Source organism: Hypomesus nipponensis, chromosome 13 (genome assembly GCF_054491055.1).
Source record: "Hypomesus nipponensis isolate SF chromosome 13, ASM5449105v1, whole genome shotgun sequence".
NCBI lineage: Eukaryota > Metazoa > Chordata > Actinopteri > Osmeriformes > Osmeridae > Hypomesus > Hypomesus nipponensis.
In genome coordinates this window covers 19218141-19242749 of record NC_140373.1, presented here as the reverse complement: position 1 = coordinate 19242749, position 24609 = coordinate 19218141, and the positions used below count along the sequence as shown (strand labels likewise).

The 24609-nt window shown below is 42.2% G+C and overlaps 1 protein-coding gene across 2 annotated transcripts in view; it reads left to right on the top strand.

The window, feature by feature from the left end:
* The window catches only part of LOC146260554 (rho GTPase-activating protein 23-like), a 33903-nt gene extending 14912 nt beyond the window's left edge, over positions 1-18991 (top strand). For both annotated transcript variants that reach the window (XM_084670607.1, XM_084670608.1), the window contains exons 4-24: positions 4980-5072; positions 5164-5242; positions 5364-5424; positions 5671-7138; positions 7454-7627; positions 8845-8953; positions 9108-9147; positions 9246-9383; positions 10368-10682; positions 10816-10877; positions 11036-11142; positions 11251-11363; positions 12366-12518; positions 12693-12771; positions 14067-14140; positions 14373-14462; positions 14603-14728; positions 14817-14861; positions 16079-16172; positions 16642-16673; positions 16829-18991. In XM_084670607.1, coding sequence (XP_084526733.1) covers positions 4980-5072; positions 5164-5242; positions 5364-5424; positions 5671-7138; positions 7454-7627; positions 8845-8953; positions 9108-9147; positions 9246-9383; positions 10368-10682; positions 10816-10877; positions 11036-11142; positions 11251-11363; positions 12366-12518; positions 12693-12771; positions 14067-14140; positions 14373-14462; positions 14603-14728; positions 14817-14861; positions 16079-16172; positions 16642-16673; positions 16829-17845 — 4469 coding nt within the window. In that variant the 3' untranslated portion in view covers positions 17846-18991. The remainder of the gene's footprint in view (positions 1-4979; positions 5073-5163; positions 5243-5363; positions 5425-5670; positions 7139-7453; positions 7628-8844; positions 8954-9107; positions 9148-9245; positions 9384-10367; positions 10683-10815; positions 10878-11035; positions 11143-11250; positions 11364-12365; positions 12519-12692; positions 12772-14066; positions 14141-14372; positions 14463-14602; positions 14729-14816; positions 14862-16078; positions 16173-16641; positions 16674-16828) is intronic.
* The last annotated feature ends 5618 nt before the right edge of the window (positions 18992-24609 follow it).

Below are 24609 nucleotides of genomic sequence, written 5' to 3'. Positions count from 1 at the left end.
TAACTTGTATTTACAACAATGAGTGACTTAAATATTTATTTTAACCTATTTGAAAAATGTTTCTTTTCAGAATGTACTGTGTCAGTGTCACGTAACCGCTCATCTCACCTCCCATTCGCTATTCACCTCGCTAGTCAACCTTCTTCAGACAGGCTGCGGCCAACACAGCAGTAGCAGCAACTCTACACATGGCCAATTATTTTCTTCTTCAAAATCTTGATTTTATTTGGGGACAATGACATGGCTCGATAGCTGGCTAGTCTTGTTATTAAACATACTGTCAAATTATAATTACTGTTTGGAGAAAATGTCAACTTTGATGCGGTCATCTCACATCCATTTGCTATTCAACTCGCTCCACAGGCTGCGGCCATACTGTAGCCTAGTAGGCCTACTAGTATATGGCCGATATCGTTTGTGAAAATCTTTATATTGATTTTGGGCAGTGACATGGCTGGTCAGCTAGCAAATCTTCTTGTCAAACATACTGTAAAATTATATTTACAGTTTGTCAACCGTATACAATGTTATTGCCTTTGAATCTTGTTTGCATAACGTTTGCTTTCGGGCTAATAGCGCAATATTTCTCCTTCCTACTTTAGTGTACGTGTTTTTTTTTAGCTAGACTACAAACTAAAAATCCAGTCTAACGGTGCGTTCACACTGCAGCGGGGCGGGCAGAGCGGGGCGTCGGCTTCCCATTCATTTTCAATGAAACCAGGCGTTGACGCCCGCGTAGGGCATTGTGGGAAGGTGAGCGGGGCGGCGAAGCTCGCATAGGGCATTGTGGGAAGGCGAGCGGGGCAGCGAAAGTTGGATTTTCTGAACTTTATGTAAATGAGGAGCGTGAAAACGCCAGCGATGGCCAATCGGGTTGGTTTCTTGTTTCTTGTAACGTAGCAACTGTTGGTAATGGTAAACATTTCTAGGTTTGACAATTTTCAAGATGGAAGAGCAACTTATCGTATGTGTCTTCATACCCAGTATTGTATGATACGTCTATGTTAGATTACAGAGACGTAAACACAAAATACAACACACGTAAACGTGTGTTGTATTTTGTACTTTAATTCAGTTTCTTCACATTACGTAACTTTCTTCTGTGCTAGCTGCGTAGTCTAGCTAGCTCACCCGGCACACGACTGACATTCAACGCTGAAATGCTGGCTGGCAGCCACTCGCTATCCATACAGTGAATGTGTAGAGGCAAGTCATAATCTAGCGAATGATTTGCACAGATTTCGAGTAATATAATAAAAGGTTACACATGTCAACGTTAATGTCTGATGCATCTTTTTTTCCAGCCGGAAAAAGACCCGTTACATAGAGTGCAGGTGGCATTTAATCTTTCACTCGGCCTAAAAAAAGTGTGGAAAAAGATAACCTATTGTGTGCTGAAGATAAGATCATGTCAGATCTAGAAAGCGTGTCGGATTCTTGCTTAATGTGTGTAAAAGTTGTATTTTGTCTGCACATTTGCCATGACATTATAGAACTACAACAGTGATTTAAGAGAACTACAGCTCTGAATGAATCTGTCTGGCACGCCCCCGAGCGTGGTGCACCGTGGGAAGGCCGGCGGTGCTAAGCGGTAAAAAAGTCTGCAGTGTGAACGCACCGTAAGGCTGCAGCCTGGGAGGCCCGATTGAATTTAGGCGTCACAACGATGGTTGAGGTTAGGATTAGTTTAAGGCCAGGAGTTGTAGCAGAGGTCAAGGTTAAGGTTAGGCACAACCACGACGGTTGAGGGACAATGATGGTCGGTATAGCTCAGCACCTTGCATTTTGTCACCTGCGGTGTGTTCTTTTTTTTAAAGACACTGATGTGTACCTTAAGGAAAATCACAAAAAGAAACCATCAAAGTCTGCAACCATAAATTGCTCTAGGTAACATAAGCTAATATTTAGCAATATTAGCAAGGCACTTCACCCATCTTGCCTCAGGGGGAATGTCCCTGTACTTACTGTAAGTCGCTCTGGATGAGAGCGTCTGCTAAATGACTAAATGTAAAATGTAATATTCGCTAACAAATGTCAACATAAAATGCTGATGCAGTTTTAAATGAAGGTCATTGAAGGTTTTATCAAATATACGTTAACATTAGGGACAGCACAATAACATCTGGAAATCAGCAAACTATATGGATAAAAAAATTCATTTCAAGTTTTTCAATTTATTGCAACAAACGTGCTCACAAACATACCTTTAACTCCATCCGCAAAATAATTCACGATTTAGTATTTTTGACCCTCTGAATTTACCTTTGGACTGCTTGGGCATGAGACGGGAGGGCATGAGACAGAAGGCTGCAGGCTGCAGGCTGCAGCCATACCCATCTCAAAAATATTGCTAATTTATTAATAGTATTCAGGCCCGGAGTGGCCATCAGGAAAATCGGGAGAATTTACGGTGGGCTGCTCTCCCAGTCATAAATTGGTCCAGCAGATCGCCTGCTTTCTCTTTGTTTTTTTCACATACCGAATAAAACGATATGTGTTAAGTGACTGTGTGACTGATAAGTAAGCTGATAGGCTACACAAGGTTTTAGTCTAAATAAACGCATGATCAGACCGTGGATTAAAAAGTGCAATTTTCAGTTGTTGCACATGCTCTCTTTCTCAACCACAAGTGAGTACCAAGTTTGTTGCCATGGAGACAACCCTAAACAATCATTTATTGTTGTGGAATTAGGAAGATTAAGCTGATGCAAAAATAATAAAATGGATGGGGAAAAGATGCCAGGAGGAACTGAAAAAGCCAGGTAAAAAAGAAAGATCTGTCATTTCATAAATCTAGGTTTCTGCAAGGGTGGGAAAAATGTTTTCTCAAAAGCCCTGAATCTTTCAGGTACAAGTTTGGGTTGTAATTTCCGGAAAATATTACAATATGAGTGAACAAAATGTTTATATTAGCCTACAGAAAGCTCAAAAAACTATATGTTCTAGGTTAGGGTTAAGCCCAGATTGTTCAACGTATGGCTCGGCCCCTGGTGGGCAGTGACGTGTAGTCAGCCTACCCTGCCAAAATTCAAAACGTAAAAAATGTGTAAAAATCTTTTTATTTAATAAACTTTTATTTGTACTGATTATTCTTATGATTTATATAATCAGATGGCTGAGTGGTTAGGGAGTTGGTCTATTAATTAGAAGGTTGTTGGTTCGATTCCTTGCCATGCCATAGGACGATGTATCCTTGGGCAAAGCACGTCACACTACTTGCCTCGGGGGGAATGTCCCTGTACTTACTGGGGCAAATTTTAATGCTCTTATCAACATGGAAAAGTGATTCGGATTGCTTCGTGCAAATATTTTTTTATTGAAAACAACATTGCAATCGCCTGGCTTTGACGAGGGGGCGGGGAATTCGCATCAGCTGTGTGCTTGGCCATCAAGTGATATTTCAGACTGGACGTGCTGCAAAGATAGCTCAGTTTACAACGACAAAACACACAGATCACTTTGGTCTTGTCAATGGAACCATTTGGCAACTTTTTTAAAGTAAACTTTCCATTCAGAATCTTATTGACATCCATTTCGGCGTCTCGCGCTCACCATTCACTCAAAACGTAATGTTAGCCTACTACCAGAGAATGTCTAATATCCGAAAACGGGCTCTGCTACAACTCTTTAGCCGGCTCGCAAGCCAAACAAGTGTGTGTGGCGTACCCGTTGTTTTGTTTCCGGTCTAGCTAGATCCTGTGTGGTGTTGTAGTTTTTCTAACGTCGGTAGTTGTTGCAACAGCATGTGGAAAAAACTACAAAGTTTGCTAGGCCAAAAAGAGCGTTAATCATGCAATTAAAAAAATTGACACCATTAATTTTGGTTTGCGTTAACGCCGTTAATAACACGTTAAACTCACAGCACTATAAATTAGGTAACCTGCCTTTCATAACTCTGTGCCTTGCCTCTTACTGACATCACCGCACTTCACTGCTGGTGGGGGATGGGCTGGCTTTGGCCATTACACTGCTGGGCGGAAAATGGGTCCCACTCTGGCCCAGGTGGCCCTGATAGTATTTATATATAATATAGAGAATTGCGCAGCTCCCTCTGTCAATGATCTAGCATACCCTTAGCACCTGCATTAAAAATTATCTGGCGCCGTCCCTCGCAAGGGCCAAGCATGCGCCCTTAAAATAGCATCTGAATAACGCGCCATTGACTTTAGACTCTGTTTTTCCTGGTCTGTAGCGGAATTGTTTTTCTGAAACTGCAAAATGGCACCAGGGAACGTTTGTGCCAGAACACGCCACATTTTTTTGCTGAACCGCCCCCGGGAGCCCAAAGTCATTCACTCATTTACAGACGTGCGTTTGTAGAGGGAAAAGTCTGCTTTGCGTTGAGTGCAAACTAGGAATGATACTTGCGTTGTTGACAAAGTAAATTTTGCTGGGTGCAAGAAAGGGCCCTATGTTTTTCCTGGTCTGTGGCGGAATTGTTTTCTGAAACTGCAAAATAGCACAAAGGAACGTTTGCGCCGGAACACGCCTCCTCTTTTCGCTGAACCGCCCCTGGGAGCGCAAGTTAATTCCCTAATTTACCGACGTGCGTCTGTGAAGGGAAAAGTCTGCAGTGCGCCGAGTGCAAAATAGGGATGACACATGCGTTGGTGTGCTTTACACAAATGTGCTAAGCAGCAAACATAGTAGAGTATTACATCTATTGTTGAGGAGCAGGCAGTGACTCTGGGATCAATGTTCAACCCATAGAGTGGAGGTGTAAAAGATGTAGTGAGAGCAAATAAATGTAAAGTGTCTTAATGTAAAGATAATAGCAATGTAACCAAAGAAAACATTGTTTTCCCTAGTAAATCTGATAACATTGCTCTCTAATTTTAGTTTATTGCTACATACAGTACACTATTGTTAGTGCACATTATTTCACTAATTCTTAAATAATTCAATTGTTCAATGTTTGCAATGTGTTTTATTTTGAATGTGATGCTTATGTCATAACATTTCCTTAACTTTGTGTTCAGCCAGCTTGAGACCTGGTCTGGAGCCCATGGACACCATCTTTGTGAAGAGTGTGAGGGACAGAGGCCCAGCCCACCAGGCTGGCCTGTGTACAGGTATAACACTACAAAGAATAATGTAAAGAGGAGATTTTACAATAGAGAAGAGGATTCAGCAGACACTGAAAAGTGTGTATGTATGTTCCAGGGGACAGACTGGTGAAGGTTAATGGAGAGAGTGTTCTGGGGAAGACCTACTCTCAGGTGATAACACTAATCCAAAACAGGTGAGAAACTCATGCACACATGCTCAGATTGTCATAATGAAATGTAATTCTTGCATACAACAAGTCATTAAAATTACATAAAACATAAGAAGTTCTCCTCTGTTCTTGTTGTGAAAATCAGTGGAAAGGTTTTGGAACTATCCATCATGCCTAAAGATGAGGATGTGATGCAGTTGGTGAGTGTGAGTATGCTATTTCTCCTTCTTTCCTTATTTTAAATTTAAATATTTGTGTGAAAAAGTCAAATGAGCATGTTAAATGTTGAAGAACATTTTAATTCCAGCGACAACCATGCAGAGAATTAACAAACGTGCCATCCTTGATTGCTTCACAACTGTATTGTTTTTTTGTTTTGTTTTTCTATTCCAAAATTCTATCTAGGATTTCCCTCTTTTTCTTATGACGTTGTTATATTTTCTCTTATGCAGGCGTACTCTCAGGATTCCAACCTACAAGGGATCAAGCCATATTCAGGCGGGCCACAGAACCTTCCAGAACCGCCACCTTTCTGTTACTCTCGATCCAAGCCCACCCCTCCTATCGCCTCACCCACCCACATCCCACTGGACAACTGGCACTGCCGCCCTGTTAGCCAAGCCTCCCCCCTGGACAACTGCTCTAGCACATCTACATTGACCCCTGGCTGGCCTGGGGGTCCTGAAGAGCACAAGCAGAAGAATGGCGCCCAATTTGTCTCTGCACAAAAGCCATCTTATGGTCAAAATCGTGGTCGTTCATTATCAACCCTAAGTGCTCTGGATTTCCATTTTGCCAACCACAATGCTGCCATTGCCTCAGCAACGCTGCCTCATGTGCTGCCACGCAAAAGCAGCCTGCCAGCCTCACGTGCACAAGCAGATGCCAGATGCCATCAGGCCCTGTCGGACTGGTACTACAGCCAGGCAGAAGCAGCAGACAACATGTCCCCTCGCCATCGAAGTATATCTCAGGATCGGTTAGCTGAGCTGGGCCTGGCCCCTGGCTCTGCTTCCGCAGCTGATCAGAGAAGCTGGAGAGTTTCCCAAGAAACTATTCTATGTCATCAGCAGGCAGCTGCCTCCTCCCACAGCTCCTATTGGCTGGAAGGCTGGGGCATGGTGGGACCAGGAAGTCGTTCCTGCTCAGAGGGCTTGTTAGCAGCGTATGCTGAATATGAGCACAGCTATGGTCGCTCAGTGGACACACTAGCTCAGGCTGCTGCGTTGGTATCCCCCCATGGTAACCAAACCTCCGCCTGGCTTTCACAAACTGCTCAACCAGATAAAACAGCTGTTGAGGTAAAAAAGCAGCAAGGTTTAGGAAACCAGCAGAAAATTAAAAATACAGTCACATCATCAATGGTTATTTCTGCCACAGTCTCAGCTGTTGGGCGGCAGCACCAACAGATGGCTGAACCACAAACCAGAAGAATGGAGGGGAAAGAATCAGTCGACTACAAAAGCAACAGTCCATTGTGCCCTCCCAAAGCTGGTCATTTCTTACAACAAGACCATTCTTTTAGGGAGCCCACCTACGGATCTCATCTCAACTGGAGCCCTTGTAACCAAACCAGTCCCTCGGACAGCGAATTAGGGTTGGTGGTTGTACCTCGTCCCCGATCCACTCCTGCTCTCTTTTCGACTGAGGATGATAAGCTTCCACTTGAACAAGACAGAGAGGCCCTCTCACCACTTACATTCAACCAAGAGATCATCTTCAGGCAGAAGCCACCCTCGGGTTGTCGGATCCCCATCCACACTCTACAATATCCCCATTTTGCTGCCAGCGTGGACTCTGCTGAGCCTCCCGCAGCACTGTCCTCTCCTGTCTCTGGGGGTTCAAGGCCAGGGGATAGTTTACGAAAGGCCAATGGTAATCTGCCTCCTGACAACTCCCTGGCTTCCATTCCTTTCATAGGTGAGTGCCCCTTTTCCTCCTTCTCTCTTGTCACTTTCCCTTCTTCTTTTGTTGGTGTTTCACTCTTAGTATTCATTCTGTCTGTTTGAATGTGTGTGTTATTAATAGCACCTGCAGTGTATGAGTGTTCCCAAGATTATTCCTTGCGCGTACTCAAAAATACTTAATTTAATTTAACTTTCAATTTTACATCTTACTTTCTAGATGCTGTGAGAATATTTTCATGTGTGACTCATCTGTAACATGACCGTTCTTTGTACAATCTCACTTTCCACCTTCCCACATATTTGACCTGAAACTGCCCCCCCCAAACAGATGGGACCACAAGCCCTAATGCTGACAGTGCCTGCAATGTGCCTGCCTGCAGTTTGGTGTCCTCCAGTACCCAGTGCCCCTCTGTTTTCGCTTCTGTGCCCACCCTCCTCACTTCTAATATGGTGTCCCCCATCCTCTCCAACTCCCCTGTCCGACTCCGCACCAGGGACTGCAGTGAGTTACCCTCCCTTACCCCATTGTTCCCAAAACCCTACCCTACTCTTCCCTTCACATCTAAAAGTTTATCCCTTCAACTTCAATAACGTTATCACTCAACTCAAATTCTTATGTATCAAAAACAAAACAACTATTTTTGTGATAAATTACACTTTGAGAAAGCCTCGATAGAATGGAAGTTCAAATAACATCCCAAATTATATAACAAGGTTTTTCACATAGCTTTTACACTTGCCATACAGCATGTATGATTCAAATCTCTCAGTCCTATTCATACAACTTACATGCTTTTTTTAATCATATGTACTTATCCCTTTTCATTTAATCTTCCGAATCACATGAATGTGAATGTATAGTTTCAAATCACATCAAACCACATTTTTGCAGCCCTTTTTCAAGCAATGTCACAAAGGGCTTTACCATTGACCAAAGATAAGCACCAATCACCAACTTTCACTGAGATTGGCATTATGAGGGTCATTCAGTGAAGGATCTCCTCTTCCAGGGATGATGAAGATTAAATGTGAAACATGTATATTTACCACAGAAAAACAACTTGACAGCCAGACCTCTGCAGCCACCCAAGTGTAGAGCCATTAGACAACCAAATAAATGTATGCAGCACCCAGATTTGTGGAGTACTTCAAAAAGTTGTAAAACAAAGATCTGGACTGAGATATTGAGATGGACATTATATGGCCAAAAGTATGTAGATAGCTGCTAACTATACAGACATCTCCTTGTTGATGGGGTACTGTCCAATATAAGCTTAAACATTGATGTGGGATGCTTCCCTACAGCCACAAGATCATTATTGAGGTCCGGTTCTGATGTTCTGCAATTAGGCCTGGCTCAACAAACCATTGGACACATGGCTTTCGCTTAGTGGGCATTTTAATGCCAAAACAAGACAAAAAATCCCCCCACAGTTTCCACAAAGTTTTAAACAATCTAGAATTCTACTTCACCAAATATTCAGACAAACAACAGTGTTATGGCATGTGTAAACCCACACTCATACATCAGAAGAAGTTTGTCATGCTCCCTACAGAGAGGTCTTCTGTAGTTTTAAAAATGTGTTTATATAATGTATTTTATAGCAAAACAAAATGGCTGGTAAAATACTGGCAATAGTAAAACCTGTCTGACCCCTTATCTCCCTCTCTGATCTCTGACTCTCTAATCCCTATCTTGTGATCTGTATCTTTGATCAGGCAGTATCAAGGGACGCCGTTCTTCCTACTTGCTGGCCATCACAACTGAACGATCCAAGTCATGTGACGAGGGTCTCAATAGCTTCAGGGAAGAAGGGCGTGTTTTCTCGTGAGTTTACCTTAGGATTTCACTCTTGAGATTAATAAAAACAGATATAAAGTTATTGGAAATAATTACCTACCACATTTCTTCCACCCAACATAAATAGGCACAAAATTGTCAATTTTTAAATTACAATTACAATTTGCACTTTTTTTCTTAGACGACTACCAAAAAGGGTCAAGAGCTTTTTCACTGATGGGGTGAGTTGTACAAAGAAACAGTTTTATTTGTCTTTCTTTCTCCATCAATGACTAGCAGGGCTAAGTGGATTTGTTATCTGATTAGTTGTCTGTTTTAGTCTCTAGAGAGTTTGCAAGTTGCAGAGGAGGTGCGGTCCAAACGCCACTCCACCTCTGAGTTGGGCACTATCACTTTCAGTAATGTCCGCAAGGAGGGCTGGCTGCACTACAAACAGATCCTTACCGAAAAGGGAAAGGTAACACTCATTCAGAGGCATACCCAAACATACACACATCCTTTAGATAGACATAGAATGCCGTACATGGTAAACACTTCTTAGTTAGCAGACTCTTTTATCCAGCGTACAAAAGTGCATAAAGTGAGTGCAGCAAAAAATCTGCTGCAGAAGTTATATGAGACAGGCAGGTCGGCATGCAAGAAGGGAGATGCATATGATTGGTCAGTTAAAGCCAGGTAAATTAGCACTCCCTGCTTTTCCTTGTACTTCAAATATGTCAGGCACAGCTTCAATATAAGTTTATGATTGTTGTCCTTCTGCTCTTCCACACAACCTGTGGATGTAGATGTTTTAACTCCATAATACTGTTAACTTGATGCTGATGGTTAGGTCACTGTAGGTCTGCCTGCTTTTACTTTGGATGAAAATGGTTTGGTTTATCTTGTGTTTGAAATATTAACTTTGCTGTAATTTTATGCTAGTAAAGATTTTGAAAAGAAAATCTTTAATTGCTTCACCAAGATCCTTATACATGATACCTTATACAAAATATATTTAAACTGATGTTCTTCCCCATAAGCCCATATGTAACACATGCAAGAGTGCTAGTTGAAGAACTAAAGGATCAAACAAATACAATTAATATTCAAAGTTTATTGTGAGAAAACAAATACCTCTCACATGTGCTAGGATGGGACCTTTTAGAATAAAAATGAATTGTCACAACAATTTAGAAAATAGATTAGCATATGGTGTGTTAAAAGGATATTGAAATGAATAGAAATGTAAGTAAGATTTAACAGTGATGTCAAATGTATTTGTCTCAGTGTTTAAAAAAATAAATACTCAATAATAATCACATGATTACAATATTTAAAGTTTTACAAGGAATGATCCCACCCCAAAGAAACAGTTGGTGTTAGACCTTATTGTATATGCTGTCCATCTAATGTTAAAGGTGTTCCCCTGAATTTACTATTGTTCCCTCCTCACCCTTCACAGAAGGTGGGTGGAGGCATGCGTCCATGGAAACGTGTCTTTTCTGTGCTACGCTCCCATTCACTGTTCCTCTACAAAGACAAACGGGAGGCGGTCCTTCACGGGGCAGGGGCAGGCCCCAGCCACACAGAAGATGAGCATCCACCAATCAGTATTCGGGGCTGTTTGATTGACATTGCTTACAGTGAAACTAAGCGTAAGCACACGCTGAGGCTGACCACTCAGGACTTCTGTGAGTACCTGCTGCAAGCAGAGGACCGAGATGACATGCTGGGCTGGATCAGAGTCATCCGGGAGAACAGCAAGATGGACAATGAAGTTAGTTTGACCTAATATGACACTTTAGTCTACATTTGAAATTGAGATACTTACGTATATTTACTTGACATTTGAGTTTGCAATACTTTCTTGAAATGGAAATGTTTGATTTAGTTTTGATTTTCTTTTTTAGGAACTGGGTTTCTCCAGACAAGCTCTCATCAACAAGAAACTCAATGATTACAGAAAACAAAGGTTACTTTATCTTTACTGGAGAACTAGACTCCTAATATGTTACAGTGTTATGAGAAAGAAAGGTAGCAAAGGTAGCAAATTGCTGTGCAATTTGTCTGATCATAAAAACATAATCTACTCATGACCTCATCATTCAACAAAGTATAATCTGTACACAGTCCAACAGGTAATAAGCCAGATGCCTCTCCCAAGACCCATCGCAGGATGCCACCTTTTCTCTTGACCAAGACAGACAACACTTCTTGGCACCGTTCTTCCAAAACTGGTAAGTTACTTCATTAAGGTTCTTTTACGGTATAGACCTGTACAGAAAACAGAGTATTTGTAACAAGTCTGTCTGTGTGCCTGTCTCGGTATGTTTGTCTATGCTCAGATGAAATTAAGACACCTTGGGGGATTAACATCATGAAGAAGGCAAAGAAGACAGGGAATCCCAAGGTGTTTGGAGTACGACTGGAGGACTGTCAAACTGCTCACAACAACACGGTGGGGTTCTTTGTAGATTATGTCACTGTGAAACAAAGAAACAGTAAACTCAACTTTTGGGCAAAGTCAACTGGTTGCAATAACAGAGTCACCCAAGTCATACAAAATGTATCATTTACAAACCACTGAAACTTCTGGTAAAGAAGTTGTTAATGGTATGTAAGGTCATTTAAGTCAAGTATTTACATACCATAACTAAGTATAAGTAAATGATTAACAAAATATTTACATGCACATACATTAATGGAGTGGTGGAAAGAATACTGAAAATGGTTATTTAAGTATTGTTACATTGCTCAGATAATGCTAATACTACTGTCCATCCTGTGGTTGGTTTGTTTCTCCATACCTTCAGTTCTGTCCATAAATTAACTGTGCGATTATAATGATGAACTCTCTCTAAAACCTGCTGCAGCAGGGACCTTTTTTTCGGTCCAAATATCAGGGTTTTAATTGGTTCATTTACGTTCGGATATCTTTATTGGCTACTGCGATGCCGGTCAAATGTTTGAATATTATTTCAAATTGTAGGCTAGGCTACTCAGTAAAGAATTGTGATTTTAAAAGTATCAAAGTAGATAACTTAGCTTAATTTATATTTAAGTACAAATACAATTACAGATTTAAAAATCTACTCGTAAAAGTACCCCCCAAAAAACTACTTAATTACAGTAACGTGAGTAGTTGTAATTCGTTACTTCAACCCCTGCATTAATGCTTAATGTATGTGTGACTATTGTTTTATTAACACTTACTGACAATGCAATTCATGTTTACTAATTTTAGTTTGAAAGCTTTTACTCATTGTTAGTTAAGACTTAAATGTTTCCCATTGTCACGGTGAGGTAAGCATATAGATTCAAACACAAGGAAAAGCAGTCAGGCAGGATCAAAACTATAGTAATTCTTTTAGCAAAATCAGGAACATGAGGGAACACTTACACAAAGGGAGACCAACAAACAAAATGAACTGACAACACTTGGCTTGCTGTTTGTCTTTAGTTTGTCCCTTTGATAGTGGAGGTGTGCTGTGGTCTGGTTGAAACCATGGGTTTAGAGTACACTGGCATCTACAGGGTACCAGGCAACAATGCCATGGTGTCCAGCCTTCAGGAGCAACTCAATAAGGGGATGGAGATCATCACCACCGAAGAGGTCTGGTTATGTTTGGAAGTGTAAATATGTGCCAGATAAAGTAATACATACATCTATAAATAGCCTTTTACAAACTCATATCAGCTTTCTTCCAAAAAACTATAATAAACCGTTGGGTTGATATGTTTTAGGCTTAGACACTCTGAGACAACATCTAATTTCTTTCCTCCACAGAGATGGCAGGACTTAAATGTCATAAGTAGCCTGCTGAAGTCCTTCTTCAGGAAACTTCCAGAACCCTTGTTCACAGATGGTAAGCTCATAACAAAAATGAAACCCCCCTGCACTGAGAATGAAACCCTGAGAATGAAAAACTGTGTTTTTATGTGTGTCTGTATACATGTTTTAAATAGTGGTGGGCCATTATCTGCGTTAACGTGCTGCGTTAACGTGAGACTCTTATTGGGCGATAAAAAAAATATTGCCCTTTATCTATTCTCAAAGTTAGGTTGGAAGCTGGGTCTATACTACGCAAGCTATAATGACTTTCACCTTGATATTTTACTGCGGATGTATACCTAGCCGAATTGCACTGTAAGGGCGAGAACGAGTCTTTGAACCTGTGTGTATGCCCTGTGTATGAAATTATCACATCCAGGGTCGGCATTTGCTATAGGCGAACTAGGCAGCCGCCTAGGGTGCCATGAAGAGGGGGGCACCAAATACTGAAGTGCGTCCATTAATTAACCGTCCTGCACCACCAGCTGAGGGCACCGAGGCGGGGTGGGGGGGCGTCTCTCCGATTTGCGCGCCCGGGGGGGGGGGTGCTGTTGAAACATCTTGCCTAGGGCGGCAAAGGTGCTTGCGCCGGCTCTGATCACATCAAACGTGACATGCTAACATGTATGCAGCTATGAAGCCGCCTGGTTTGCTCGGGAAACCTCGACAGGACTAAGGTTATTTGCACCTTGTGCTATGCGGAATTTGTTTACTGTAGGAGTTCTTCCAGTCTCAAATACCACCTAAACGCAAAGCATCCCTTAGGTAATGCGGAAGATGCCGGGCCAAGCACTGATGTAGCGTAGGGGAAGAGTCGTCGTCAAACTACTGTTTGAGTGCAACCGAGGCAAGCCCGTCAGCACAGCTCTATCAGCCAAGCTAACTAATCTAATAAACAGTTAATAAACACAAGTACATCTTATTGAACATAATTTATTTTCATCACCAATTATCATAGTAGAACAGCTTTCTCAAGCAGTTTGTGATGCATTTTGGAAACAGGAGATGAGCCCCTGGTCTAATGCGCCACCTGGCTTGAGAAACCCGTTCTCAAAGACATACTTTTAGTCACTATTTGGGTAGCACACATATTCTGAATGCCTTCGGCGGAATTCAAATGAGCCATATTAATCTAGATTAACGCCAAGATTACAGTGAGATTAATCTAAATGTAAAATCTATGCCCACCTCTAGTTTTAATTTAATGTTTGTTTGTCTGCATATCATGTTTTGACTTTGATATGCTGGCCAACCACTCTTACAGCTTTATTCTTGTTTAAATCATGAGTTAAATTATCAGTTTAAGGGAGCTCTGTTTTTTTAAATCAGCCAAATACAGTAACTTCATTGATGCCAATCGGCTAGAAGATGCAGAGGACAGACTTAACACCATGAGGAAACTGGTAGGTAAAACAAGTTATAAAATATATATTTGTTTTTATTAATTTCATATTTTATAAATAAATACATTTAATTATACATTAAATGTATAATTATTGGATTCTATTATCTGTGCATTTCACCCCCATTTAACTTAATTATTACCATGTGCACATGGGTACTAGGTGCCATGATTTCCCATGTAATTCCACATCTTCCTCGTCTATCTTCTTCTCCAATCCAAATTTCTGTCAGATCCATGATCTACCAAGTCACTATCACCACACCCTTAAGTTTTTGGTTGGCCATCTGAAAACAGTAGCGGATCATTCTGACAAAAATAAGGTATGCCAGTTCCCTGTCATTCCTGGCTGCAATGACATACTTGTAAAATAACCCTGTGCAAAGCTCATCTTATGCACACTATTTCATTCTTCTCCATTTCTCCACCCCCCAATTCCTAATTTTGTATCGGTCTATCCTAGATGGAGCCTAGAAATCTGGCTCTAGTGTTTGGTCCCACTCTGGTTAGAACATCCGAAGATAACTTGACTGACATGGTCACCCACATGCCAGACCGGTACAAGATCATTGAGACACTCATCTTACATGTAAGAACTCTCAAGCTCCTAACTTACTTCAGTAGTTTTGGATTTGAAATAATCCCATATTGTAACTAATTCTCTTTTTTTTGTCTAGCATGACTGGTTCTTCAATGCGGGAACACTGGATAGAGATGACAAGGTAGACAGTAAACCTGACCCTGACACTGATCCTAAACCAGCGGCATCGCTAGACCCTTTTTAATGGGGCACAATGCCCAGTATATATCTGCTGTGCCCCAGTAAATTCTCAAGTTTGAGTTTTGACAATTTACTTTATTTGTCAATGCATTCATTTAACATTGATAATCCTAGAAAAAGGAAAGCAGTATCCCAATCAACGCTTGTAAAATCAATGCAGTTTAACTGAAAACACAAACTTATTCGTGCCAGTAGAATTCCATGTCCATGCACTTTTCTGTGCTTGCTATAATAGCTGCAGTGGCACAAAGAAGTGCAGGTGTCAGCAAGCACGTCAGAATTGAGGCAGGCTAAAAATAGATTACGAAACTAAAGAAAGTTTCTAAATAATAGGCCTACCGGTCATCTTATTTTGACTCAAACATAAGACCATCAACCCAAAACATATTACATGAAGCTCCTAGCCTGGCTGCCAGCCCAACTTCTCCCCGCCCACAAAAAAATTTGGTCGGGAAGTTGGGGCTGGAGGGTCTCGTATTGGGGAACAACTACAGAAAACCAGAATCTGGGCGTACCAATGAAATTGCCAGGGCGGGCTTTATACGATGATGGACAGATGATCAACAGTAACGTAATCACCCACGTCACAAAAGAGCGCTTAAGTTGAATTTGTTTTGAACAAACAACATATTACGTAGCTCTGATTGGTTGTAGGTCTATCCAATTGAGCGAAGAGGCATTTGTTTTCCAGGCTCGTTTGAAACACGCCCCGTAGTCAAAGCCCAACGGAGAGTTCTCAGACTCATATTCTGACTAGAATTATGAGTATGACAACGTCAGGCTATGAAGCTCCAACATTAACTTTTGATGTCCCTAAAAAGGCTATGAAACTTTTATCCCTAAACTGTACACATAGTGGGTTAAGCAAGGAAAGTTTATATTGCGCATTGTGTTGCACACTTCTTGTATGCAGCAAGCTTGGAAGAAAAATAAAGTGATACGAGTAATGAGGGGCCTGTGCCCCAGTAGAGCTTCATGTCAACAACCCTGCCTTAACCCCAGTAGAAACGCACAAGACAACTATACAACAATAATGACCCAGCAGTAGTTTCTGGACTACAAAAGTGAGACTGTCCATGACACTGGGTCTTGATATTCACAAATATTTAATCTCATTCTATCTTGTCTGTGTTTGCACTTGCATGTATGTGTGTGTAGGCCCCAGTGGACAAGAGAGACATGCAGCCTGTTCCAAATATTGACCACTTACTTTCCAACATCGGTAGGACAGGTGTGCTTGGGGAAACCTCAGGTGAGTGTGGACCCAGAGAACCCACAGGATACTGCACATGCTAAGATAACATTAAGGACTACTGCACATGCTAAAGTACTGCCCATCTGTACTTTTTCCACTCCCATTTCATTTCTACCTGTGTAAACTTATTGTTTCACAATTACTCTTTTTCTGGATCTTCTTGCACACCTATCCTACTGTAGCTGAACCTGTGGATCAATCCTCTTCGGTAGGAGCATGACTACCTCAAGTTACGTGTGTGTGTTTTCCTGTCTGTGTTCTCACTCTATTATTCTATTCCTCCTCTGGCTTCTAACATCCTCAACGACCATCCTCAAACAGTATCATATAGTACTGTTGAGTGGTTGGATATCAGCAAGTACATAACTTGTGTCCTCTTTGAACTCCCAAATAAAATGCTACCTCCATTTGATTTGCTAATGATCACCATATCCTTGTAAACTTCTCTTTTTTGACTCTAATGCAGTTTCCACCACCAGAGATTCAGTTAAATCAAAGGTAAGCACTATTACTGCCCAGAACTTTTTTTGGAGTTGATGGTGTTACATTGTTGATTGAAGGAATTATTTTGTCTGGATGATGATCATTGACTGATCTTCAGCTCACAGACTATTCTGCAATCAACCATGTCTGATCTGGGATCTGTGTTTAAGGTCTCATTGGAGATCAAGAAGGACCTGAATGCCGGAGACTTCCTTCCATCACTCATCTTTACAGCCACCCGGAAACGCAAGAAATGTCCCAGTACCCATCCAATGGGCAGCAGCTCTGGTGAGGACTCTGAGCACGAGCCAATAAAAGCAAGCAACTATGGGGAAGAGGAAGAAAAGAAGGGAAAGGACCAGGATCAAGAGCATGTGACTGAAGGACTGAACCCTCCTAGAATAGAAAATAGTTGGGAAACAGAAGGGAATAAGGGTAAAAAGAGGATAGAGGCAAAACAATCCCTGTTTAGGGGAAGTGGGGTGACAGTGGAAAGAGAGAAAGAAAGACCTGCAAGAAATATTGTGCGCCGGGATGAAGGGGGGTTATCCACTAAAATACCCCAGCCTTGTCCTAATAGCTTCCTATACTCACACTGTCAGTCCCCCAACATCATCACCAGCACCACACAAATGAGGTCCCAAGAGGAGCTCACTGCCCTGCCCCTCTTAAATGTCCCAAGCCTGGCCAAAGCATGCTCAGTTTTCCCCTCCTGGCTCTCCTATCTCAGACTGCCTAGCCTCAGCCAAGCTTCAAGTCTTCAGAGAGCACCACAGACCCAGTGGGACCAGACACTGCCAGTGCGTTATAGGAAAAAAAGAGGAATAAGAGTGAGGGCTGTGTCCATGAATCTAGAGATGGAACTTGGCAAGGATGAGGATGGATTAAAAAGTAGAAGAGGAGAAAGGGTTGAGCTACTAAGATCACCAGTGAAAGAGCAGTGTCAGCACGGCAGCCCAGTGGAGGCTTCTCAGCGGGCCACTGTCCACCCAGTTACAGTTCCCAACAGCAAACTGTCAGCCTTGGATCCTGGCCCTCTCCTGACCATAGGGCTTCCCTCTCTCTCCCACTCTTCAGCTGGACGGACAGATCAGGATCCCCTCTGTCCTTCCACCATAGTACTACGGAAAACAACCTTAGAGGCTCATAAGAGGAAGGCATGGCGCCGTCACACAGTGGTAGTTTAAAAGTCAAAAGCACTAGCCCTTCCCCACATGCACTGGAAAGTGTAAGTACATTCACTTTTTCCCAAACCAAAGGCAAACTGGATTAGTGTCATTGTCAGACACATCCTAAACTGCTTTGGTGCTTATACGTATAAAAGCAAAAATCTGGTTGACATTCTCTATACTAGCCTTTGGTAAAAATGAGTGACGGTAGGCCTGACAGAAAAGATCAGTAGATAAAGTGTTTACTTAAAGGGATACATAATTTTAGAACATGCAAGGAAACAAACTATACCTGCACAGGTTCACTTCTTAGCTAAAACTAAGGTAATTTTCATAGACTAGCTCTTCCATTTACCATATCTCTTTACTAAGCGCTTTCAAAGCTGTGAAACAGGAATAGTGATCTGTTAGGTGTTTAAAACATGCGTTCTTTCACTCCTCAGTGTTCATAATGCCAAAGTTTCCTTGAATTAACTGCATGCTACCTATGGTGTACCTATCAAACACATAATTCAAAGAAGCATTGAACAAAGCCTATTGTACCTACCTGTGTAATGTGTTTGGTCAACCCAGATACTCTCTGGCCCCCCATGACAGGGACAAAGTATCTGTGGCAGCTAAATAAAGTCATGCCAATAATTACTTTTAGAGTGGCCATTGTAGCATGTCAAATCATCATTACATTACAAGTGGAAAGACAGAGAAGATAAAGGGAACCAAGCATGCAGTGTGTTGTGTATGAGTTAACACTTGCTAAGAGTGGCTCTGGTTGATATTAGTTTTACAGGGATAGTATCGTCATGGGAATAGTTAAAAAAGGGTGGCTTGAAATAAGCCACCCTCCTTCCTAACTTCCTCATATCCAAAACCTTAAAGTCTTACCAGTTATTCTTTCTGACTTGTTAGTTTTGAATCAGTACAGGAAATTATGTTTATCTGAAACCAAGATGGTGGTGAATCAGCCTGTATTACTGCCAACATCTGTCCTACAAGCCTATTCCATTGTCTCTTTAATAGTTTGTCTGTGCTCTTGTGCATGGACTACATGTATGTGGGTGACTGTGTGTCTACCAACTTTGTAACAGTTGTACAAAGCCTTGTCAAGTTAACCTGTGTATACTGTATATTCTACATAATATATTAAATTATTTCTTTTGAAATTAACTTGTTCTTCATATCATTCTTTTATATATTGTCAGGAATGTCTCCTAAAACAGTTGAATCACTAAAGTACGTCCAAATTGTTTAACTGTTACTTGCTGTTGATGATGACCAATTGGCCATTCTGGCTTTTGTGACCACCATGGTTTTTATTGAGATCAAGCAGAATTATTTCACAGAAGTTGTTCAAACGACAATAGCTTTGAAAATTGTTATTTTTCAACATATAAAGTTTTGCCCTTACAAATTGTAAGTCTACGCATTCACATACAGCTCATTCAGAATTTCCACAGTTAATGTCTAATGGCGGCCCCATAGTTTAGTCCAATGATTTACCATATTGTGTAATGCTGAGTACACACCACAAGAGAATCGGGCTGATTTGGGGTCGATTTCCCCCTTCCGACAATCCTAAATTATGTCCCGACAATCCTAAGTAATGTCCCGATTATTGACAGATTATTTGATCAGATTTTCCCTTTGTGTGAGGTTTGTTAAGAGTGACCGAATTTGTTTGGAAGAACGTCGGAGCCGCCCCAAGTGCGAATCGTAAATATTCAATATTTATGATCAGAAATCCTGATGTGTGGGGGAAACTCCAAGGACAAACATCACACACTATAGGAGCAAAACGGTTTTATCTAGGATTTTTTTGTCCTCATGTTGGTGGTCTTTCACATTTTGAAAATCTTAAAAGTTAAAAAAAATATTCAGTGTACCCAGTAGGGGTGCAATAATTCAACAAGCGCACGGTTTCGGTTCGGTTTGTTTAGCAAATTAGGGGGAAGAAAAAAACATTACCATTTCAGTGTTCTCTCTGTGTTTTCTGTGTATTTTCTGTATATCCGGCGAAGTGGGAGGTCCCGGAGCGCAGAATTGGGGGGTGGATCCGGCAACTCAAAACAGAGGTTGGAGGAAACCGAAAAACAGAACACAAAAAAAATACACTGCCTAAACAGTCAAGGTATCTCTACTGACCCGTCCAAGGTGGAGGCAGTCACTAGTGTAACCAGAGCAGATCTTATGATAGCTGATGGGTTGACTCCTGATGCAAAAAAGAAACAGTCATTTTTAGGGCTAGTTATGTGGTATCTGCGCTTCATTTAAAATTGCTCCACCTTAGCTAAGCCACTTTTCAACCTTGTTGCTGGTCCCTTTTCAACCTTGTCCCTGTGTCAAGACAACTGACACCTGCTGACTGGACACCCGACTGTGAACAGGCCTTGCAGAAACTTAAAAGTGCCCTGTGCCTATGAGTTTGATGTGAAGTACGTCCCTGGATCAAAAAACGTAGTGGCTGATGGCCTGAGTCGGACCCCTTTTGTTGTCAGTAAAGTGAGTCATCGCCCTATTCACAAGCCTTACTCTGCCCTTCTGTCCGCCTCAGAACATCTGCCTGGCCCAGAACTGCAGGACCTATTCCGCCAGCCCACTGCTTGTCAGGCCAACATGCCAGTTGGTCCAAGGGGCCAGAAGATCAGCTGTCTGCCAGTATGTCAGCGCATGAAGTTGCTGCAGCCATCAGTCGACACACTGAATGGGATACGGCCACTAGAGTGAGAGCTGTTCCCCTGGCCTGTCATCTCCAGAGTCTAGCTGACATAGGCCTGAGTACTTTGCCTTCTTTTTCGGCCCGTGAGCTCCAGGACAGACAGCTTGATGATGCTGACCTTGCCCGTGTCATTTTTTATGTTGGGCGGAAACGACGGCCTTCCAGGCATGAGCGGGCGCAGGAGAACTGGAGCACACTGAAACTTTTAAAGCAGTGGGAGAAGTTGTCTTTAAGAGGAGAAATCTTATTCAGGGTGTCTAAAGATCTGGCTACTGGGAAGAAGAGATTTCAGTATGTTGCGCCTCAGTCTCTACTGTCAGATGTCTTGCGAGGCTGCCATGAGGATGCTGGTCACCAAGGTCAGCTTCGAACAATACACCTGGTCAAACAGAGGTTTTACTGGGCAAGCATGGAGCGTGATGTGGCCCACCACATGAAGTGCTGCACCAGATGTGTGATGAGCAAAACACCAGAGCCTGACGGCCGAGCTCCTCTAGAGAGCGTGAAAACAACTGCGCCCCTAGAACTGGTTTGCATCGATTTTTGGACTGCGGAGGATGCAAAGGGCAGGGCAATCGACGTCTTGGTGGTGACCGACCACTACACAAAGCTGTCCCACGCGTTCTAAACATGTTGCTCGGAAGTTATGGGACAATTTTTTTTGCTTCTATGGCTTTCCTGAGCGCATTCACTCTGACCAGGGTGCGAACTTTGAGAGTGATTTGATTGCCGCCCTCCTCCAGATCTCGGGTGTGAGGAAGTCCAACACAACTGCCTACCACCCTATGGGCAATGGTCTTGTCGAGCGGTTTAACTGTACCCTTGGTAACATGATCAGAGTGCTCCCGCCCAGATGTTGCACACTTTGACCTTTATGTACAACAGCACTATTCACGAAACAACCGGCTTTGCCCCATTCTACCTCATGTTTGGCCGCATCCCACGGCTTCCTGTAGATGTGATGTTCAAGTCTGTGCTGAAGGAAGATGGTGATGCTCCTTACCCGAAGTTTGTTGACTCTCTCCAGAAGGATCTTTGTGAGGCAATGCTGCTAGTTGAGAAGAATACAAGCAGAGAGCAGAGACACCAAGCTCGAGTCTACAACCGGCGAGTGAAGGGTGGCCAGATTGTGTGCGGTGACAGAGTGCTGCTTGCTAACAAGGGCGAGAGAGGCCGGAAGAGGTTTGCAGACAAATGGGAGAACGTCATTTATACTGTAACGGACTGTGACCCAAAGACTCAACCCAAGGACAGGACAGAGCAAAGTGGTCCACCGTAACATGCTCCTGTGTGTCAATTTTCTCCCTGTCATACCCGATGCTGAGGATGGGAGTGTCTCTTTGGTCTGTACCTGCAGTGTTGAACGTGATGATGACACTGATGAGTGCGTCGACAGGACTGTCCGCACTAGTGAATGGGTGTCCCAGATCTCCGTCGGGGAGCCGGATCGCTCCCTTGAAGGCCCTGACGATGATGCCCACTTGCAGGATGACGAGATGTCTGAGCTGACAGCCGACCATGAGTCTGTGCCCTACAGGGATGTAGTTACCGGTCCTGAGCAGGATCGGGATACCTGTGCTACTGCCCATGATGTTGACAGTCTGAGCCCTGGTGTACCACACGTACACACTGAGCCTTCAGGTCCTCTTGATCCTGTACAGGCCCAGCACCTTTCTAACACTTCTATATGTAGGTCCAGGGTAGGTCGTATCATCAGGCCTGTTAATAGGCTTATTTACAACATGTCAGCCCAGACCAATTCAAAAGCACAAAGGCTCAGGAAATGGGCCAGTTTGGTTCTTAGTGTCAGAACTATTGGTTAGGGTAGACTCTTCCTACTTCCTGTCCTTTGTTTTGTTTTTGTTTTCTTATATTGTGGCCTGTTATTTTGGTGGTTTTGATATGGTGCACTCTATGTGCATGTTGGTGAATTGGATGTGCGAAGTGTAAATGGCACTTTATAGGTCTTCATTGTAGAGTTTGTGAATAGCGCGACTCTAGTGAGTTCTTAAATGAACAGCCTTTTGGTTGACAGAGGTATGCAGGGGGATGCCTATTTCAATTCATGAATGTGTTGTATATGATGTGATGGCCTGAAGAGGTGGTGTTATGGGATGTGTTAATCCTACTGTTGGTACCTGCACTTGTTTTTCGTGTTACAAGCTTTGTTGTTATTGGGGATTGTCCTATGCAGGGGTGTGGATGATTTATTTTACTAATTTGTTATGTGCAAGTGGAATTAAGAGGGGGAGAATGTAACAGTAAAGATTTGGTTTTGTTCCACTTGCAAACTTTTTGTGCTATTAAACCACACTGAGCATGCACATGAGCCATAATGTATGTTGAACGGAGTGGCTCTCCTCAGAGTTCAGAGGATGAGTCACGGTGAATTGTGTGCAAAGAGAGCTCCTACACTATTGTTTTAAGATGCAAGTATTGAACGTCCTAAATTCATACTGATTATGAAAAGGTGTTCCACATTCTGTTCTTGTATAAATAGTGTTTGTTTTAGTAATTATGCACATCGTAATGTATAAATCATTGAAGTTCAACCTATCACGTGTGGATAGCTAACATTTAATCTCCCTCTTACATTAGCATAGAATGTTGTGATCCACGCTGCTGCGCTACGAAGTCCCAACATGTTGTAATTTGTGCCAAGCACATGTTTTGTATTGTCTTTCAACATTTCTGTTATATATTGTAATTTCTATTGATATTGTATTTTGTAATTCAACTTGAATTGACGCTCAGAGTTCAGAGGATGAGTCACGCATATAATGTTGTGATCCATGCTGCTGCGCTACGAAGTCTCAACATGTTGTAATTTGTGCCAGGTGAATAACATTGGCGAACTGGACGCACATCTCCTGACTTATTGAGAAAGAACCATACACAACGCAGACGAAATACAGTGGGTTACACCTACATAGCTTTTCTGACAAAAAAACTGATTGTACATCAGGGTAATGTATAATTTTATTTCCTTTTTGAGTACTTTCAACTCAAGGACTCAACCCTTGGTCACATAAAACAATTTATTTCCCGCTACTGTTGGTTTGACTAGGTACGATAAAACATAATTGTCTAAATTTGGTTCTCAGTTCCGAATAGCAGTACTTTGAATTAACAGGTGTCTGCTTAACTTTTTTTATGTTGAGGTGCACCTGACGATTACGTCTGCCTCCTCTTACCGGTGTATGATTCTCTCTCCCGATCTGTCGGTCGGGCCGGAACCCTCTGGACTCCCTCTTTTCAGCGTCCGGTTCACCATTTGATAGACTTAAATTTGTTGTCTATTCCAATATGTAATTATAGTATTCAATTACACAAATCTGTGTTCTAGAAAGAGTGGTCTGGGGTCGCTGAGGTCCGATAATATCAGGTTTAATACAGCAGTTGAAAATCAACAAGTACAGAGCTCTGGGGCTGTCTACGTTTCCCTACCTGGAACAGAGTTTGGGTTGGTTCACGAAGTCAAACTGACTATTTGTCCCTGCCCCAGCATATATTATACAGTGAAGTAAAACAATAAACACAAGAAGAGGGTTGAGCTTGTCCTGTATCAGGGAGTTGTTCTTGCCGGCGCATCCCACCTGCTCGGGTGCCGTCTCAGCCCGATGTCAAGGTTTCTTCTGAAATGGAGATTATTACACACAGTACAGCCTGTTCCCCACACCTTGTGTGAGACACAATGTTTAAGCTTAGGCAAACTTCTAAGTTCATAAAACATAACTTTAATAAGCACAATATATCATTTTAATAGACAATATATTCTTTAAGACATGCATCCTTTATAATGTTGTACGAAGATTGTTCCTGTCGCTATATCCACTAGTACACAGTGCCCATGATAAATTTGGTGATTAAGATGCCACAAATATTGATACTAGCCTATAGATAATGATAGCCCTTGATAGAATTGGTGGCACACAGATGTCTGGAATTATAGAAAGTGGCGTGCCCGTGATGCAGCTGGTGATGACAGTTCATGTATTGTACTGTAATGTATTATACATCCTTTAATAACTGAGTGAATGACTTTAGAAATAAATGGACATTTACCAGA